Below are 12,527 nucleotides of genomic sequence, written 5' to 3' on the forward strand. Positions count from 1 at the left end.
CACTTAATTTTTCTCGGGACTGAAATAACATTTTCTTTTAACTCCACTATTTACCTAGTGTACGTAAAAATATTCCACGGCCGATCATCCCCCCTTAGAGGATCATTAAAAATTACTGACACGACAATCTTTGCAGAATTCATTACATGCGGCCAATACACGAAATAAAAAAGACAATGCGTGCACATCCTCCAACGCGTAGAAACGGCGTATTTACAATCTGTTCTGTTGGCTGTCAGTGCGAGAGTGTTTAACAAGCTCTAATTTGATTCAAAAAAAGGGGGGAGGGGGTTGGGGGTCCGGTGTGGGGGGGGGGGGGGGGGGGAACCAGAGCGCATTGCGCATTTGTCTCAGGGGCCGTGCTGAGGTAAATATAGCAACAAAACGCCACCAGTTGATATGAAGGAGTGCTGTTTGCGACTCAGACGTAAATGTGTGGGTGTGTGGAGGGGAGATAGTATGGGCAATTTCCCATGTTGGATTTGATGCATTTTAAGTAGATGTGATAACAACAGTGGAGAACCAAGACAAAGCGTTAGGCCGGTTGGCTCCCGTCTGACTAGGTGTGTGCGCTGGTACAATGTGTGTCTTAAGGGTGTGTTGAGAGGGAAGCGGGACGGTCTGTGGGTCTAATCAGCGAGACCCTTGTGTGTCCCCGTCTCCATGTCTCCAGGGTCCTGGTCTCCCTCCCACACAACACCTCGGGGCGGCCTGATAGCATCCAGAACGCTCCTCGGCAGAAAGAAGCCTTGGTGAGGGTCGTTGGAGGGAGAAGATGTCATGGTGATCAGGTTTTTAGATTGGCTAGATACTTATTTTTGCTCTTTTATTCGATATGGCAGCATTTTTGGAATAGATTTAATCCATGTCATGTGATTTATGGACGGCGTGTTGATAAGTAGCTTTATTTATTGGGGTTTTGAAAAAGTCCTGGGCAAGTTAGAGACAGTTTTGGGTGGCTTTTAAGTGGTTTTGGGGGAAAAGTGATGGCTAGGCTAAGAAATGTGCTAATCACTATAGGGCCGGAATTCATATATGGTCTCAATATTAGGTACGATAGTACAGAATTTTTGGTCTGGATCGATAATTATTGGGGTTGAGTGATCATGGAATTATTCTTACTATAAACCACGTGTCAAAGTGGTGGCCCGGGGGCCAAATCTGGCCCGCCACATCATTTTGTGTGGCCCGGGAAAGTAAATCATGAGTGCCGACTTTCTGTTTTAGGATCAAATTCAAATGAAGAGTTTAGATGTATATTACATTTCCTGATTTTCCCCATTTTAAATCAATAATTGTAATTTTTTAATCCATTTTTCTGGGTTTTTAGTTCAAAAATCCTTTGGTAAAATCTAAAAATATATTTAAAAAAGTTAAAATTAACATTGTTTTAGATCTATAAAAAAACTGAATATTCAAGGCTTTTAATCCAGTTCTTTTAATCAATTTATTAAAAAAAATCTAAATATTATATCTAAAATGGTCCGGCCCACGTAAAATCAAGTTGACTTTAAAGCGGCCCGCAAACCACCCCGAGTCTGACACCCTTGCTATAAACCATAATCATAAATATGGCACTCCTGGTTTGCCATTTAAAAAAATTTAAATGCTTTCACTTACCGTATTTTTCGCATTATAAGCTAAAGAATTCGCAACGAAGCAGAGATATAAATATATTTTTCATTTTTCAAAGGGCTTTTTTTTTTAAAATCACAAACCCAAAAACAGGTTTTGGTGGCCAAAGAGAAAAAACAAAAACATATCCAAGTCCCACTTGAATTTTAGACCCAGCCAAACTATGAAAATAGTCTGAAATTATTGTACGGGTGAAAAAAAGGCTCTTTAAATATTGTACATCTTCTGAAGTGGGGCAGGGAAACGCTCCCACCACCATCAGTTCAGTTTCCCAGTTCCGTCTCCTCCATTACCGGCGATCAATAAGTCAATAGATTTGGCGTCTAGATCTCGGCCCCCTCAACACCAACACACACACACACACACACACACACACTTGCGTGTGCGGAGTCAAAGTGAGTCGGCTATTAATTAATAGCTCAGGACACCATTGTCGCGTGCGGATATTTGCCGATCGTAAGGCGATCTCCCTTCCTACCCACACAATAAGACGCAATTAAGATGTCAGGAAATGAATCTGCCAGGCGTGGGCCTTCATCAAGATTTCACGCAAAGTCCTTGTCATCCCCAAAATGGCCGTCAAGCCCCCTTTGACCACCGCCAATTCAACAATTAGGGCTCCATCGCCAAATGAAAGAGGTTTTTTTTCGAAAATAACAAAGAATTAAGAGCCAAACTTGAGTTAATCTGCTATCGCCGCGTTGTTTTCTGGTGTAAGTGTGGACAAAATGATCGGAAAACCTCTTCAAAATGTTCCATAACCAAAAAGCATGCATCATTTATGAGTTTGGCAGGAGAACAAGCAACGTTGCTCGCTAAACGGACCTGTCACCGTTGACGTTATCAAAAGGCTCATGAATTATTTAAGAACAATTCTTTACCAATAAATAATGTTTGGAACAAAGAGCCCCTCCTGATCCGATAAAAGCGTCAACTCGTAAAGAACTTTTAGTTCATTTATTATAGCAACGGGAAAAAAAAAAACATTTTGGTTTGGTGGAGTCACGTTTCACATGAGATGGAAAAGATTGGCATGGCTATTTTTTTTAAATCTTTTTTTATATGAAACCTGTGCCTCAGATGAATTAACTTTCAGGAATATTAAAAAAAATGGCTTACAAATGAGGTCAAATACAAAAACAAAAAATAATGAATGTTTCCTGTGTATAAACATATTTTACATGTGCCCGTACCGTATTTTACAGTCATTTTTTTGTTATATATTGTTATATATATAACATAAGAATCCCCTTTAAAAGGAGATCTAACACCACACAGCAAAAAAAAAAAAAAAACTAAAAAAAAACATATATTATGATCTCACATTTGTGTTCAAAATGTTTCACCTTTACCCAAATTTAATTGGGGGGAAAAAAGAAAAAAAAAACTAAAAAAAAAAAGAAAAGGTCATATAGGTCAGCGTCATGCAAACATTTTGGATAGGAATCCCCTCATTTTATTTTTATTTTTTTGGGAGGGTTGGTGTTGAACTATAACGAGGCCAGCCTCTGTAAGTAATAATAATAATCTTAATAATAATACGATGTTAACACAAACTGCAGAATGGTTCGCCTTGTTTGACAAAGTATCGACCGTGCCAGCTGCATCCTCCTCCTCCTCCTCGTCGTGCCACCAGGGGGCGTTTTAGTGTGTCCCGTGTAGTTTTTTTGGCCGTAAAAAAAAAAATCACTCCCGTAGGCTAGGTATCAGGTAGTCCCTTTTTTTATCGATTCATAAATAGTCTTTTATTCTTCTAGATGTCCTTCCTTGGAAACAAAAAAACGTAAATAGCGTCCTCGCGGTGATGGTGGTCGTCACAGGCCCAACGCCGCCGCGTGTTTCTTGGCCTTGAGTCTCAGGTCGGCGATGCTCGAGTTCTTGCTGGTGTTCTTGGCGGCGGCGGCGGCGGCCACCACCGACGCCGCCGACGCCGACTCGGCGGCCAGCGTGGCCAGGGGCAGGCCGAAGGGCGGCGCCGGGAACATCATGTAGGGCGCGTGCGCGGCCAGGTGCGAGTGCAGGTGGTGCTGCGCGTGCGCCACCGCGCTGTCCAGCTGCAGCTGCGCCTGCACCTGAAAGGAGAAGGGCGGCACGTTGCAATGACTATCCTACGGGATGCACGCAAAGGGGGAGGGAGCAGGGGAGGGGAGAAAAAGGGGGGAGAACATGCGTTAAGTTCGCAGTGGCTTATGGGACATTCAAGTCAACTTCAGATTTTTTTTTTGCTGTTTCAGGGGTGTGTAAACTAATGCTCGTTGGTCGCAGAGTATTTTATTCAATTAGATTCTCCGCAATGTTAAAAAAAACAGCAATGGTGTACAAAATGTCAGTTTTAGATTTTCACGTTATGCCTTAAAAATGCTCGTTTAGAAGATTTTGACTCACTACTTTTTTTTTAATAGAATCTCGTTTAGTGAGTCGTTTTTAAGCACTATTTTTTAAAATTGTCATGGTAAAACAATAAGGTTACCATGGAACAATATATTTATAAGATTTGTTGGAATTTTAGCATCTTGTGACTGATAAAAATGGTCGTTATTACATATATGCATCGCGTTGAAACATTAAAATGATCCCGATGGAACGTTAAAATGAGGGAATTTAAAAATGTGAAGCTTATCACATCAATTGCAAACTTATCATTTTAAAAATGGACATGTTTTACATTACATGGCCTTTATAATGTTAAAACTTGAGATTCATCTTCTTGTACATGACAATTTATCAGATTGAAACTAAAATGGATTTTGTTTACAGTTGAAATGTATTGCTATAAATACAACATTTTGACTTAATTACAATATTTGTATTTAAGTTTGTTTTTGCAATGCAGTTGCAAAATTCTGTACCATTAAGTGAAAGAACAATAATTGTAGATATTTCCTTGTATCAATTTTGAGTAGCAAGATAAGATTATTTTTCACAGATCATTTTCATATATCATATATCATAAAACTTTAACAAGAAAAAAATGTTTTTTAAAATAATTACAACTCCCATAACAATATTGTTAAAATAATTCAGAGACTTTTTGAACTTTAAATGTTGAAATGACCCCCCCAAAAAGGCCCACATTTTCATGCATTTTGTCTTTGAAATTTTCAGTATGGCTCTCAAAGAATAACTTTTAAAAATATAAATTATTTCTGACCCAAAGTAGGCCATTTTGAATTTGGTGCTGTATGCTACAATATATCTTTAGCATTGCAACAGCATTTGAGGGCACCTTGAAAGAGACACTTGCCTGTTGGAAGGGCATCCGTAAAGCCCCCACATTGACGTAGGGCGCCACACGACAAGCCTCAAATTGATTGGCTGCTCCAATCAGGACCCCTGGAGGTAGAAAACAAGAACAATTATTTTCAAAGAGCGAGAGGGTTATGCTTCTCTAAACAATATAGCAAATTCATATTTCTTCCTCATCCGATGGCTGATATACGGCTATTTTTCTTTTGAAATTTGACGTTTGCAAGCTCAAAATTTCTAAATTTCGATCATTTTCAAAGTCATTTTAACAGAGTGAATGAATCACTGCCTGGAAAAAGCTTAGTTGTATTTAACTTTGTTTATATGGTTAATATTTAATGGATCTGTTGGAAGTTGCTACATATTTAAGCTTCGTGGAAAATACATTTTAAAACAGTCAAGGCGGTATTGTTGCCATATTTAAGCGCAATATTGATTTAAAATGTTACAGTAGATTAACATGACTAAATGTACATGGTATTCAATTTTTTGTCATAAAATGGGTATTGTGAACATTTTTTCATCACTAAACACCCACATAACATCATTGAATGACGTGCAATGACGATTAATTGCATTATGTTAAGTTATGTTATGCTACATCATATTTTATCGTGCATTTTATCATTTCTAAATGCAGCATAAGCGTACCTTTATGTAACTGGTTTTCCTGCTTCCTGCATTTGGCTCTTCTGTTCTGGAACCAAACCTGTTGGAATACACAAAATTCATATCGATTTCATTGCTTCCGAGCATTTTAAAATGACCGTAATGATGACAAATGACCATTTAAAATTCTCCAAATGCAGTGAAATGTGCGAGAGCTGTAAAAACTGGGCGTTTTGAAAGGAAGAAAGGAAGCAGCGATATCGACTCGTGCATCCAGGCAAATTGCGGAGATGTTGCAGGACGATTGCCTTGTCATAAATAACCTTGTCAGGGTGGGTGTCATCTTTCTCTTCACGAGGGTCCCCGCAGACTCGCCTTGAATGGACTGTGCTATCGAGTGGCCGCCATCCGTGGGCCTGCCGTCCCTCCCACTCACCCCTCTTTCTGTCTCTCCTTGCACCGCATTAAATGACCGCTATCGTTAATTACTGCACGTCGTCCAACAAAAATAGAAAAAAATCTTTACTAAACGACATGCTAGGACAATTATGAAGCCTTATGTATCGCGCTAATAAAAAAAATGTTGATTGAGGCAAGGGGCAAATAGAAAATAAAGCTAGAAAAGGGTTCATATTAAAGATAGCTTTTTTTATTAATATGTAAAGATGTGCTGGTGGCAATTCTGATGTTAAAATATCAGCGTTTAATGGATGCAAATGGGGGATTGCAAAGTGAACGGGGGGTACAAATGGAACAAAACAAATCTGTTGAGCACTCTTATTATTTTCACCACAGAAAGGCTGGATATTAATTCTTTTGGTGGTGCCTGAAAGACCCCCCCCAAGACCCCCCTCGCTTCATCCTTCCTTGGAAGCCTCACTGGGTTTTTGCCCAGATGGTCTTTTTTGCTCGTGGGCCCTCACGGTAACAACAACATGTTACACACACTCACACACACACACACACATTCATTGTGGATGGTGAGGATTAAAAGCATGTGCGTTCACGTGATGTAAACACACACATATATACACACATATACACACACACGACTCCCAAGTGGGATTGTTAACACATTAATTGAGTAAGCATCATTGTTTGAATGGGCAACAATACATCAAAATGAGGCAATACGTCGATATATTTTTATTACAGCGGACAAATAAAGTACGTCTATCGACATGAAATTAAATTAGGACTATCACGTTGGGAAAAACAAAGATTTCAATTGAATATGTGGTTTAGAATATGGTTCATTAATACCGTAGTTTTTCATGAGATGATGAAATGATTGTTTTTTTTATAGTGTAAATGTAAACGTTTAAATCCCAGCATGTTTTTCAAGCTAAAGTAAAACAACCGTCTCATTTTTTTTAATCGTTCAAATATGAAAATTTTGTTTAAGTAATGCACGCATGTTTAGCAGTGCATTTCTTATTTGGAATGACTAATTATTCCCTGGAGAAATCAACTAGAATGCATGATTATGGATGGAAATTTTTAATTCATGACTGTTACCATTTCCAAACGATGCGAAATAACGTTTTAAATTCAATCACGTATTCCTTCGATGTGTATTCATCCTAAACAAATTACATTTTTAAGGGCAGTGCCACAATTTTTGCTTTAAGCAAATACATGCAGTTGAAAGGCTATTTTCCCCCTTAACGCATTATATGCTTCTATTCTTTCCATTTTTGACTTACTCGCTACTATTATTACAGTATGGTGTTGTAATCCATACATATATTCATATATAACTTGTCACATTGTTAGAAACTATGAGCAATGGATCATGGTTATCTGTCTATCTATTCATTTATGCATCGATGTATATTGCATATTCTCAGATTGTTTCTCTTGTATAGCGGCATGCAGTGCAACCCAAGCAAGTGTATGTGCAAGTGCGTGTGTGTGCGTGCAGGTGTGTGTGTGTGTATGTGCTGACCTGTACACGGGCCTCGGACAGGCCGAGCCTCTGACTGAGTTCCTCCCGCATGAAGGCGTCCGGGTAGTGCGTCTCGTCAAAGAGCCTCTCCAATTCGTTGAGCTGCTCCAAGGTGAAGTTAGTCCGACTTCTCCTCTGCTTGATTTTGGTCTGCGCTTCGTCCTCCATGCTTTTCCCGGACTCTTCTTTCCTCTCTTTCACATCCGTGTTCCCTTTAAAGGTCCAAAGGACATCCCCGTCACTACAGCTTCTTGCTTTATTCCACTCTCACACATACTTTTTTTTAGATACTTTACTGCACGAAAGGTGGATGCTTGCTTCATTGAAACCAATGCAAGGTAAAAAAAAAAGGGTGAGGACCCCCCTTATGCCCACCGCCTCCAAAAAACCCCATCAAAGAGCAGATCAGAGCTCGGATGTTTTGTCGAGCTACATAAAGCTCTTTAATTATTAAGCGCTTATAAATATGCAAGGTATTGTGTGCACGTTACTGCTGGGGATGCGTGCACGCGCATGTGTGTATTGGTGTGTGTGTGTGTGTTTGTGAGAGAGTGTGTGTGAAAGAGTGTGTGTGAGAGAGAGCCACGCGGGGAAACGCGCAACTCGGCCTGGCCATGTTGAGCAAGGTTGCTTGAATAAAATAAATGATTATATTGAGAAAAAAATGGAAAATAGAGGATATGTTGACAAGTTTTAATCTGCTGCAGAAGAAAATGGTGACTGATAAATTCGTTTTTTTTTTGTAAACATATGAACTATAAATTTAAAATGCAGCAATTTATTATAAAAGGTCATGGATTGAACGAATCAATTTTGTGTCCATATGATAGTATGATTATTTAATTCTTTTGGACACTAAATTGAGAAATCGATATTTTATAGGTCATATTACGGTTACACATTGACAAGTTAACCTGTACCTAAAAGATTAAGCGATAAAAAAAATGACACCAATAAGTACTTTCATACTCCAGCATTAAAAACAAAATACGAACGAAATTGCATTTATAAAAAATAAGATATTGATTCCATTCATGTGTTTTCACCCATCTCACGAATGATCATGTCAGTGGCAAATATTAAATGATCCATACGTGAAGCTTCCAAAGTGCCTGCGAGCATAATTTGTCTCCCAAATCAAATTTTCGAGCTCGCAACTTTTTTTTTAGCAGTCAATCGACGTGATCCTTACCGTCAATGACTTTGGGGCTCCCGGGATCCCTGTGCCTCTCGGGCCCGATCCCGATCCCCTCCGCGTCTCTGGCCGGCGAGAGCGCCACGTTCCGGGCCACCAGCGCGGCCGCCACCGCCTCTTCCCGGCTCCCGGGCTCCGGAGTTTGGGTCTCCCCGGCGCCGCCGCCGGCTCGACCGGCCGCTCTCGCCGCGCCGGTCTCCAACACCTCCCGGTAGGTGATCACCTCCTTCTTCTCCTTGACTTTATGATCGAAAGACTTGGACACGAAGGCGGTGAGCTCTTCCATCACACACACACACTCTCGAGGTTTTTTCTCCCCCCCTCTCGCCCAAAAGAAGGAAAAAAAAACGAGTCAGTCAGTCAAGGCAGACTTTCTCCGCGTCCGTTTCGCTCCACGGCAGGCGGCTTAAGACATCAAGGTGGTGTGGCCCCTTGAAACAAAAGGCAAAAAACCCAAAAAAAGCCGAGATGAGGTGATGCTGATGCCAAGTCGGGCGCCCGAAAATGGCACGTCAAGACGCGTCTCTCCTCCCCGGCCAATTTCTCCCTCCTTTTAGTACAACGGAGTTGTGGAACCTGCTGGTGATCCTCGATTGAAGTCCCACTATTTATACTTTGCGGCGCATTGCCCCCTTGATCCGTGCAAATTACCTCCCCTCAGGATGCCGGGATACGAGACCCCCCCTCCCACACCTCCTCGTTGCCTCCCTCCCTCCCTCTCCTCCTTCCATCCACCCTTAAGTGAAGAAAAAGGAGAAGAAATATTAAGCAGCAGGGCCGCCTCGGCTATTGGCCATTCATCCAAGATTGACAAGAAGGACTAATTAATTTAATTAAGCGCTCATTCGCTGCTATTGTCCTGAGTTACTTTTTAAACACCCGAGAGAATGCCATGAATCTCAGCTTTCTCTCTCTCTCTCGACTACTCTTGCTCTCTCTTTTTTTCTCTCTCTCTCTCTTTGCAGGGGAGTGGCTTGGAAATCTGGGAAAATGACGAGAGAGTTTTCTCTTCTATCGCTGATCAATAGAACATGTAGGTGATGAGTGATAGACTTGTTCATGAGGAGATTTTGATGTGTTTTTGTTTTGTTTTGCAAGCACTGACCATTTTGTTTATCTTCGTGGGGAGGTTTTTGTGGGTTTGCGTTTGAAGGGAATATAAATGAACTTGTTTGGAGATAAATGAAGACATGGGGATTGGAGTGGAAGTGGAGGGGTGATAAAAATAAGGGTCAGGGCCCAAAGGTGGACTGGATTTTGGATGATTGCAATTTGGGCATGTTAGTAAAAATATATATAGAGGTACATGCATCTTTTTAGTTTCTGCAAACACATTTTATTTGAAATTAGGTTTCGTTTCTATAGGTTTTGATGAGAATGCACTGTTTTGAATGCTGAATTCAAAGTATATATGATAAATTATGTTATATTACATTATATATTATATTATTATACCATATCATTTATATTATATTATACCATATCATTTATATTATATTATTATATTATGTTGTTATGTTATTTTATGTTATGTTTTTATGTTATGTTATCTTATGTAACGTTAAGTTATGTTATGTTACGTTATGTTACGTTATGTTATGTTATCTTATGTAATGTTAAGTTATGCTATGTTGTGTTATGTTATCTTATATTATGTTATGTTATATTATATTATATTGATATATCATATTATTTATATTATATTATGTTATGATATATGTTGCTACGCTGAGCAAAGTTATGTACCTTCTAATATTTTTTAACAATTATGATGGAGTTGACTTAAACATATACTCACACATTAGATTCTGCAAAAAAATGACGTAGTGAACTTGAATGTTATATTATATATCATATTTTATCTGTATTTTATGAAATGCTACGCCTTGAATGATCCCTGCTGAAATGCTATATACATGGCTTTAATCCTCAGAGGCCCTTTTAAAGACATCTTTATGTTGTTAAATAGCAGCTAAACGTTCAATTATAACGCTTCTCTCTCTCTTCTCGTATGCGTTGCCAATGGGCTCGCTAATTACCGATGGAATTATTATGGCCCATATTTGTAAATAAACAATGAGAGCAATTAAGAGAAAAGAGCAGGTTTTTTTTTCTTTCCTCGCTGCTAAATGAGCCGTGTTTATTGATAATCTATATGTATCTCAATTTCCACACCGTGATGATAATAATTCCCGCAGATTAAATATTAACGACGCTTCAGTGTGTGAACCTTTAAGCATTAATTACTGTAATTCCCGAAACGCCGCAGCCCAAAGCAGCATTGCGTGCTGCCTAATTGCGGTGATGAGCATCCTGTTTACTTTAGCGACTCCCCCCGATTTCAAGAGTTGCAGGCAAATCGTGTTATGAATTCAACAGTACTTTGTAGAGAGACTACAAATGTGTAGGTGCAGAAAAATCCAAGTATGCATGGTTTATTTCTGCACGAGAATTGAAGGGATGATTGAAGAAATCGATTAAATTGAAAATTCTAAATGTGTTGTTGTCTCGTGGTAAATATGATAATAATACAGTACAGTTCAGTTGTATTTAACTTTTATATTGGTTTCCTGAGCATTTAATCTGTATGAATTCTTTCCTACTATTCATTTATTATTCATGCTTAATATGTTTATATTTCAATCTCATTGTTGATGAACACTTACTATGGTGTAGTATATTAATCTGTTTTTTTGTGGCAGAAAAATCTAAAAATAAAATAAAAAGGCTAAATCTATATGAAATACTTACTGAAAAAAATGAATTACATTGATAAATAGTAAGATGAAAAAGAAAATGCCATTAAAATATGATTTCACAAATGAAATACAATGCCACTTTTTAAATTTGTATTCAATAATCCACACCATAATGACATTTACTTTCTAATTGATGGCAAATTAGCAAAACAGAAAAAAAGACGCACATGGAATTGTTACCAGACTGTAGTAGTCAATCGATCGATGTATCTCGCGTCTAGTGTGCCGGCGTGAACTCGAACGACATGCTTCGATTCGACTGTTTTTGTCTGGACGCTGTAGCGTGTATGCTGTGGAGCTCGGCAACGGTGAGGAGCGTGATGTACAACAATGATAATGTCAATTTCTTCTTTTTTAAAACTTGGATTTCACATGCAAATGACAAAACCCCTCACGAAGATATATGTGCCGCAAATCGGATTGCAATCTGATGAATCTGATCAATAATTCGACTGTAGCGTTGTAATATTAGCCTTGCTAGCACGCTAGCTAGTGTAAACATGCAATGTTTGGCACACTATATCCGCGAAAAGCAACACATTTCCCACCAAGTCCCTATTACGATGAGTTATTTGTAGTAACCACGTGAATGTAGTGTTGATCGTGACTGTTTGACGTGGAAGTAGCTGCTCTGAAACATGCTACAAACATTTGCCGATGTGAAACCTCGTGCTTATTTGTTTGTGTCAGTGAACCAGTCATGGGTCGACGCTCATCAAGCAGCGAAGGTGAAAGCCGAAGCAGAAAGAAGAAGAAACAACGACGGCGATCGTCGTCGTCTTCCTCATCATCCTCGTCCTCCTCCGGGAGTCGAGCGACAGGTAGCCGGAGCCATAGATCCATCCGCCGGAGTCGCTCACGGTCCAGGGACAGAGACAGAAGGTGAAGTCAACCTTCTATGCAATATTTAAGCAGTTTTCCCTAGAACTAGTTACAGTATACCGACACACTTTATTCATTGTTGATGCAGAACTGTCAATCAGTTTGAAGTTGACATGTTTTCCCCCAGATCCCCAAAACACGAAGAGTAAGAACAGCATGGATGTTATAATTTGTTTTCAACTGGTATTAGTTCATCAGTGGACGGCCTGGGTTTTTTACAACGCTCCCTTTTGAGAGGCTCGGAGTGACCGTA

The 12,527-nt window shown here is 39.5% G+C and overlaps 2 protein-coding genes and 1 long non-coding RNA gene across 5 annotated transcripts in view; 2 read left to right on the forward strand and 1 right to left on the reverse strand.

Annotated features, from left to right (window-relative positions):
- LOC144084031 (uncharacterized) overlaps window positions 1-7,160 on the forward strand; it is a 67,947-nt gene extending 60,787 nt beyond the window's left edge. Inside the window, exon 5 of the long non-coding RNA XR_013303700.1 lies at window positions 6,286-7,160. This is a non-coding gene — a long non-coding RNA (uncharacterized LOC144084031). The remainder of the gene's footprint in view (window positions 1-6,285) is intronic.
- On the reverse strand, window positions 3,442-9,304 carry shox2 (shox homeobox 2). 2 transcript variants are annotated; one of them, XM_077612279.1, is made up of 5 exons: window positions 8,631-9,304; window positions 7,439-7,650; window positions 5,533-5,590; window positions 4,880-4,968; window positions 3,442-3,707 (listed from the first exon to the last, which is right to left on the reverse strand). In XM_077612279.1, the coding sequence occupies exons 1-5, from the start codon at window positions 8,917-8,919 to the stop codon at window positions 3,450-3,452; spliced, it is 906 nt and encodes a 301-aa protein (XP_077468405.1). In that variant the 5' UTR covers window positions 8,920-9,304; the 3' UTR covers window positions 3,442-3,449. The 2 variants fall into 2 exon arrangements, with proteins under 2 accessions (XP_077468405.1, XP_077468404.1); XM_077612278.1 differs by having other exon boundaries at window positions 3,442-3,743.
- A 2,291-nt stretch (window positions 9,305-11,595) lies between these two features.
- rsrc1 (arginine/serine-rich coiled-coil 1) overlaps window positions 11,596-12,527 on the forward strand; it is a 107,229-nt gene continuing 106,297 nt past the window's right edge. The window contains exons 1-2 of one of the 2 annotated variants that reach the window (XM_077610663.1): window positions 11,596-11,700; window positions 12,083-12,274. In XM_077610663.1, coding sequence (XP_077466789.1) covers window positions 12,093-12,274 — 182 coding nt within the window. In that variant the 5' untranslated portion in view covers window positions 11,596-11,700; window positions 12,083-12,092. Of the gene's footprint in view, window positions 11,701-11,739; window positions 11,978-12,082; window positions 12,275-12,527 lie in introns of those variants that run through there. The other variant, XM_077610662.1, reaches the window with a different exon arrangement.

The sequence above is a fragment of the Stigmatopora argus genome, chromosome 10, assembly GCF_051989625.1.
Source record: "Stigmatopora argus isolate UIUO_Sarg chromosome 10, RoL_Sarg_1.0, whole genome shotgun sequence".
NCBI lineage: Eukaryota > Metazoa > Chordata > Actinopteri > Syngnathiformes > Syngnathidae > Stigmatopora > Stigmatopora argus.

What these genes read in the sequence shown, in the direction of transcription:
- shox2 (XM_077612278.1), bottom strand. Translation starts at nt 8,919, where the DNA reads ATGGAAGAGCTCACCGCCTTCGTGTCCAAGTCTTTCGATCATAAAGTC. An exon ending in GAGCCCCAAAGTCATTGACG is followed by an intron (nt 7,651 to 8,630) that starts GTAAGGATCACG and finishes GGACCTTTAAAG; the next exon opens with GGAACACGGATGTGAAAGAG. An exon ending in TGTCCGAGGCCCGTGTACAG is followed by an intron (nt 5,591 to 7,438) that starts GTCAGCACATAC and finishes GTATTCCAACAG; the next exon opens with GTTTGGTTCCAGAACAGAAG.